Source organism: Dipodomys merriami, unplaced genomic scaffold, assembly GCF_024711535.1.
Source record: "Dipodomys merriami isolate MVZ:Mamm:240054 unplaced genomic scaffold, mDipMer1.0.p SCAF_10, whole genome shotgun sequence".
In the NCBI taxonomy this organism is placed as follows: Eukaryota; Metazoa; Chordata; class Mammalia; order Rodentia; family Heteromyidae; genus Dipodomys; species Dipodomys merriami.
The window spans coordinates 2,760,562-2,767,791 of NW_027202271.1; the positions used below are offsets into that span (position 1 = coordinate 2,760,562).

The 7,230-nt window shown below is 50.2% G+C and overlaps 1 protein-coding gene across 2 annotated transcripts in view; it reads right to left on the reverse strand.

Moving 5' to 3' along the window:
* Dennd5b (DENN domain containing 5B) overlaps positions 1 to 6,697 on the reverse strand; it is a 176,455-nt gene extending 169,758 nt beyond the window's left edge. For both annotated transcript variants that reach the window (XM_070038400.1, XM_070038392.1), the window contains exon 1: positions 6,439 to 6,697. In XM_070038400.1, coding sequence (XP_069894501.1) covers positions 6,439 to 6,565 — 127 coding nt within the window. In that variant the 5' untranslated portion in view covers positions 6,566 to 6,697. The remainder of the gene's footprint in view (positions 1 to 6,438) is intronic.
* Between the last annotated feature and the right edge of the window lie 533 nt (positions 6,698 to 7,230).

Genomic DNA, 7,230 nt, shown 5'->3' on the forward strand with positions numbered 1-7,230 from the left:
TTCGTACTCATGGCTGGTACTCTACCACTTGAACCACACTTCCAGTCTAGCATTTTGCTGGTTATTTTGGAGATGAAGGTGTCCAGAACTCATCTGCCCTGGCTGGCCTTGAATCATATCCTCCAGGTCTCAGTCTCCTGAATTACAAGTATAAGCCACTGGTGCCCAGTTGGTCACCTTTGTTGATTTTGATGGCAGTTTCCTCTTAATCCTCTCCACCTAGAGTTCCTGAATGTCTGCATACCCAGAAGCTCAGTAGTTTCCTCTCTTTTCTATCTACTCACTCACAAAGAAATTTCATCCAGGGCTGGGAAGGTGGCTCAGTGGTAGAGTGCTTGCCTTGCATGCATGAGGCCCTGGGTTCGATTCCTCAGCACCACATAAGCAGAAAAAAAAAGCCAGAAATGGTGCTGTGGCTCAAGTGGTAGAGCACTAGTCTTGAGCTGAAGAGCTGAGGGACAGCACCCAAGCCTAAAGTTCAAGCCCCACAACCAGACCCCACCCCCCAAAAAAGAAATTTCATTCAATTTTTATCCCTTTAAATGTCTACTTACAGGCCAGGCACTGGTAGTTCATGCCTGTAATCCTAGCTACTCAGGGGGCTGAGATCTGAGGATCGCCACTCAAAACCAGCCTGGGCAGGAGAGTCTGTAAGACTCTTCTCTCCAATTAAACACTCAAAAACCAAAGTGGCACTATGGCTCAAAATGGCTGTGTACTACACTTGAGCAAAAAGAGCTCAGGGACAATGTTCAAGCCCTGATTTCAAACCTCACAACCAACCAAAAAAAAAAGTGTGTATGCACACACACACACACACACACACACACACACACAAAGTGGCACTATGGTTCAAAATGGCTGTGTACTACACTTGAGCAAAAAGAGCTCAGGGACAATGTTCAAGCCCTGATTTCAAACCTCACAACCAACCAAAAAAAAAAGTGTGTATGCACACACACACACACACACACACACACACACACACACACACAGAACCTCTCTGCAAACAGATGCCTGCCCCATTTGAAAGTCTAATAGACACTTCAAACTTAACTTTTTTCTTTTTTCTTTTTTCTTTTTTTTTGGTGTGTTGCCAGTCCCAGGGCTTGAACTCAGGGCCTAGGTGCTGATCCTGCACTCTTTTGCTCAAGGCTATCCCCCTACCACTTTGAGCCATAGCTCCACTTCTGGGTTTGTTTTGAGTGGTTAATTGGAGAGAAGAGTGTCATGAGGACTTTTCTGCCTGGGCTGGCTTCAAACCACGATCCTCAGATCTTAGTCTCCTCAATAGTGAGAATTACAGGTATGAGCCACCAGTATTCAGCCTTGAGCTTTTTTTGCTCAAGGTTAACACTCTACCACTTGAGCCACAGCTCCACTTTCAGCTTTTTTGGGTAGTTTATTGGAGATGAGAGTCTCATGGACTTTTCCCACTCAGGCTTGCTTTGAACCTAGATTCTCAGATCTCAATCTCCTGAAGTAATTAGGATTATAGGTGTGAGCCACTGGCAACCCAGACAAAATTGTTTCTGGTCCAAGACTGGGGCTCAAAGTCAGTATCTGATGCTTTTACTCTTTGGCTGGTGCTCTACCACTTGAGCCATGCCTCCAACCCCAAACTTAACATTTCTAAAACTGAACTAGTCTCTAGCCTGCTTTTCTATTAGTCTTCCTCTTCCAGTAGAAACGCTTATAATTGATCAGGACAAAAATCTTGGGAGTCATCTTTGATCATTTTTTTCAAAGAATGCACACACTCATACAATTCATCCACAACACTTGTGGGTTTTATCTTCAATACATAGATAGAATCTGACTCTTTCCTGCCTGTCACCAAGCCATTTCCACCTATGAATCTCTCCCCGATCCTCTCCTCTCAAGGAGAGAATCCTAACCAGACTTCTTCTACCCTCAACCTTCACTTAACATGCTCAATAGAATAACTACAGATACCTTTTCAGATGGTACATCAGTCCAGGTGCCCATGCCTGGAATCCTAGCTACTCAGGAGGCTGAGAGATGAGGATCAGTTCAGAGCCATCCCCCAGCACCTCCCCAGGAAAGTCCTGTGAGATTCTTATCTTCAATAAATTACCAAAAAGCTGGAAGTGGATCTGTGAGTCAAGTGAAAAGAGTGGTAGCCTCGAGTAAAAAAGGCTGAGCCAGGGCCCAGGCCCTGAATTCAAGCCCCAGGACCAGCAAAAATGAATAAATAAAACTTTAAAAATTAAAAAACGTCAGATCTTATCAGTACTCTTCTCATAGTAAAAGCCTAAAAATTGTCTGTATGGCCCTGCCAGGGAAGAACCTTTTTTCTGTCAAGAGCCACTGGATATTTACAATGCCATTCAAGTACCTTACAAAATTATCAATATCAATATAGGCAGTCCAGCAACAGGCAGCCAAGAGTGCCAAGAAATATGTCTATCCTGCCATGTTATCAAATGACTTTTTTTTTTTTTGGTACTGAGAATTGAACCCAGAAATTTGCACATGCTAGGCAAATGCTTTTTTTTTTTTTTTTTTTGGTCAGTCATGGGGCTTGAACTCTGGGCCTGAGCGCTGTCCCTCAGCTCTTCAGCTCTACCACTGGAGCTACAGCACCACTTCCGGTTTTCTGCTGGTTTATTGGAGATAAGAGTTTCACAGACTTTCCTGCCCGGGCAAGCTTTGAACTGCAATCCTCAAATCTCAGCCTCCTGAGTTAACTAGGATTACAGGCATGAGCCACCGGCACCCGGTGGCAAATGCTTTTGCCACTGAGCTACATCCCAGCCCTATACCAAATGATTTCTAGGACCATACATATACATATACATATACACATATATATACACACACACACATATATATATATATATATATATATGACTGGATAGCCAAATGTTCCCAATCTCTGCACCTATAAAATCTTCCCACCCATTCCTCTATAGTCTTACCTTCACTCCCCCCTTCCTCAGTAGCATCCACACTGGTCTCCTTGTTGTTAGGGAAAACGACACACTATCTCATCAGGGTCTTTGTGTTTGCTGTTTACTGCTACTAATGCTGTTTCCCTAGGGCTTACACAATCTACATGACTTGCTTCTTTACTTCCTTCAGGATCTCTGCTCAAATGTCACCTTCTCCTAGAGGATCATCAGCTGGGAGGTGAGAGCACTGTATGGCAGTGTATATGATTAATATATTCTAGACCCTGAGTATAATCCTCAGAATCAATATAAAATAAAATAATATCACAACTCTACCAAACCACCAATCTTCAGGATTCTTCTAATCCCATTTCCCTGTGTTTTAAATTTTATTCTAACCTTGTTTTGAGACAGAATTTCACTACATAGCCCAGGATGGCCTCAAACTCCAGATCTTCCTGTCTCTGCCTTCCAAGCATTAAGATTATTATAGGTGTGGACTACCATGCCCATCATTCCTGGATTTGTTTTCTTTAAAGCTATAACGTCTGGCAGGCTATATCTTTATTATTGCCATATACTAGGATGTAAGCTCCATGATAGCAAAGATTTTTTTTATTGCTTTGTTCACAGCTGTTCCTACTGCCTAAAACACAAGTAGAGGCCTTCGGAAACTATTTGTTGAAGTCAGGTACTGGTAGCTCATGCCTATAACCCTAGCTACTCAGGAGGCTGAGATCTGAGGATCACAGTTCAAAACCAGCCTAGTTAGGAACATCCGTGAGACTCTTATTTCCAATTAACCACCGGAAAAATGGGAAGTGGTGCTGTGGCTCAAGTGGTAGCTTTGAGCTAAACAGCTGAGAGACACCGCCCAGGCCCAGAATTTAAGTAAGCAAGCAAGCAACTATTTATTGAAAGAATGATACTGAAATCTTAACAAAGAATATTATTAGCCGGGCGCTGGTGGCTCACGCCTGTAATCCTAGCTATCAGGAGGCTGAGATCTGAGGATCGCGGTTCAAAGCCAGCCCGGGCAGGAGAGACCGTGAGATTCCTATCTCCAATAAACCACCAGAAAACCGGAAGTGGCGCTGTAGCTCAAGTGGTAGAGCGCTCGCCTTGAGCTGAAGAGCTGAGGGACAGCTCCCAGGCCCAGAGTTCAAGCCCCACGACCGACAAAAAAAAAAAAAAAAAAAAAAACCCAAAGAATATTATTACCCAAATACATCAACTATCACAAGAAGCAGAAACACCAAACAACCACATACACACTATTGCAAAAGGAAAAACAGTGTGTCTTTAAATGTACACCAAAAATCTTCTTAGCTAGACACTGGTGGCTCACCTGTAATACTAGATACCCAGGAGGCTGAGATCTGAGGATGGCAGTTCAAAGCCAACCCAGGCAGGAAAATCTGTGAGAATTATCTTCAATTAACTACCAGAAAACCAGAAGTGGTGTGTGCGAGCACTTGCCTTGAGCCAAAGAGCTCAGGGACAGTGTTCAGGCCCCACAACTCTTTAGTAGTTTATTGGAGATTGGAGTCTCATGGACTTAGGCTTACTTTCAACAGCAATCTCAACCTCCTGAATAGTTAGTATTACAGGTGTGAACTACAGGTGCTCAGCTTAGGTTTTTTTGTTGTTGTGTTTTGTGTGTGTGTTTTGTGTGTGTGTGTGTGTGTGTGTGTGTGTGTGTGTGTGTGTGCGCGCGCGCACGCTGGTACTAGGGCTTGAACTCAGGCTGGGGCACTGCCCCTTAGCTTTTCCTCTCAAGGCTGACACTCTACCTGAGCCACCTCTCCACTTCTGGAAGGCCTTTTAGTGCTTAATTAGGAGATAAGAATCTCTTGGATTTTCCTGCCCCAGCTGGCTTTGAACTGAGAACCTCAGATCTCAGCTTCTGGTGTAGCTAGGATTACAGGAGTGAGCCATCAGAGTGTGGCTACTATTTAGTTTTATTAAGCCATTTGCACTGAAGAAACCTAGGTCACTACAAGCATTTCTCTTTTATTCATCACCATCCATAGAAATCTGCAAATGAGCTCAGTGCCACAAAGTGTAGAGCACTTAGGAGGGGTAGGGGAAGGATCATAGAAAAAGAGCTAATCCTCTCTCACCTGTCCCAAAAGAGAACTCTCTCCAAATCTACCTACAAACCTTTTTTCCCCCTAAATTCTTACGATTACATAATTGCATATACAGGAAAGTAAAACCTGGTTAGTCTATGTTTCTTTTCCAAAAAAAGAAAAAAAAAAAAAAAACGAACACTACAACTACTTAGTTTTTGTTGAAAACGTTTTATTGAGGCTGACTTAATCAAAAGATCCTTACTCTACCTAAGATGTGGGATGGCCGGGAACTGTATTTTAAGGCTGAACAGTTTTGTTTACTATTGTTGATTATTTAATACTGTACATTCTTCCCAGTCCTCTCCCTTCCCCCACCCAGGAAGAGAGAAAATCCACACTGGTTTAAATAACCAATAAGGAATGCTATGTCCAAAGGAAGCTGTTCTCTAAGGCTATGACCTAAGTGGTTAGCACTGACAGAGATAAAGTTCAGGAGGTCGATGTCACTTGTGGCACCCATTTAAAAATAATAACAAATCAAGGTTTGGATGCATTGGAACAAGCAGAACGCAGAAAGAGGTGAAAAATGAAACCAATCGTTTCTCTCAGGCCTCCCCACTGTGCCCTGCCCCTGTCCCCCAGCATCCCTTAAATGTCAGCTTTCCAGCGTCGGTCCCCTGGAAGCTCAGCCCTGCATTGCGCCATCACACGAGTCAAGAGGGGGGACCAGTGTCCCCCCAGGAAATCCCAGGCAGTGACCCACCGATACTCTCAAATGTAGGGGTAGATGGGAGGGGGGGGGGATATGCAACTACTTCAACTCAGAACGGTACAGGCAGCTGTCAACAAAGCATCAGGACGGGTTCCCCGGCTCCGGTCCAAAGGCCCCCGTGGGCTCCGGGTGACCAGCCAAATCGCCAGGATTCCAAAGGGTGACTCGACCGTCATCGCCGAACCCAAAGGACAAGGGAGGGAGGGGCAGGTGAGCACGGCGCACCCGACAGCAGTCCAGGATGAAGTCCAAGCAGCCTCCGCCCGCGCCGCGCCGCGCCGGTGACAGGGGGTCCAGCCCCTCCCCCTCCCCCCCAGGCCGCCGGCGAGTCACGTGCCGGGGCCAAACTTCACGGCCCCGCGGCGGGGCGGGGGGGGGGGGAGGGGGGCCGGGGAGGCATCCCGCGCGCCCGGTGACTCACCGGCCACCTCCGCAGGCGACAGCGGGCGCGGGACGGACGCGGTGCCCTCGGGCCTCCCGCGCCCCGCGCCCGTTATTAATAACCCCGCGTCCCGCCTCCCCCGCCGAGCCGGCGCGCGGAATAAACAACAATGTCATTAAATCGCCGCCCGGGCGTCGGTCGGGGTCGCAGAGGCGGACCAGCGAGTGTGGGGGGGAGCCGACTTTGTGTGGAGCCCGCACCCCGCTCGCACCCCGCCCCGCCGCCTGGCCTTACCCGCCAGCTCGTCCGGCTCCAGCCCGCTGTCAGCGTCGATCCCGCACAGCACGAAGTAGTGCGCGAAGCGGCAGGCTGCCGGGGAGGAGCCGGGGCCCGGGCCGGGGGCCGCGCCGCTCCCGCTCATCCCGGCCCGCTGTGGAGGCTGCGCCGCCGCTCCGACTGAGGTCCCCGCGCCAGCCCTACGGCGACAGCGGCGCGCCCATAGCGGCGGCCCGGGCTGGGCGCCGGGGAAGCGGCGGTGAGGGAGGGGGAGGGGGCGGAGAGCCCGGCCCGGCGGGGGAGGGGCGGCGGGGGAGTGGCGGCGGGAGGCCCGCGCCGCAGCTGCCGCTCGTCAGCCTCGAGCCGCGGCGGCGTCTGGCGCCCGCGCGTCAGCTGAGCAGCGGTCGAGCCCGGCGCACGCGGAGCTGTGAGGGGAGCGCGTGCGGGGCGGAGCTGAGGGGAACGCGCGGAGAGGGGGCTGTGAGGAGAGCGCGCGGGGGACGGAGCTGAGGGGAGCGCGCACGGGCGGGGCTGTGAGGGGAGCGCGCGAGGAAAGGTTTGTGAGGCGACCGCGGTGGGGTGGGGGGGAGACTGGGGGCGGAGCAGAGCGGGGCTGAGGCGAGCGTGGGCGGGGCTGCGAGGGGAGCGCGCGAGGAGAGGGCTGTAAGGGGGCGGGGCGGAGGGGAGCGCGCGGGGGGTGGGGCTGAGGGGAGCGCGCGGGAGGTTGGGCTGTGAGTGGGGCGCGCGGTTGGTTGGGCTGTGAGGGGGGCGCGCGGGAGGCGGGGCTGTGAGGGGGCGCGCGGGCGAGCG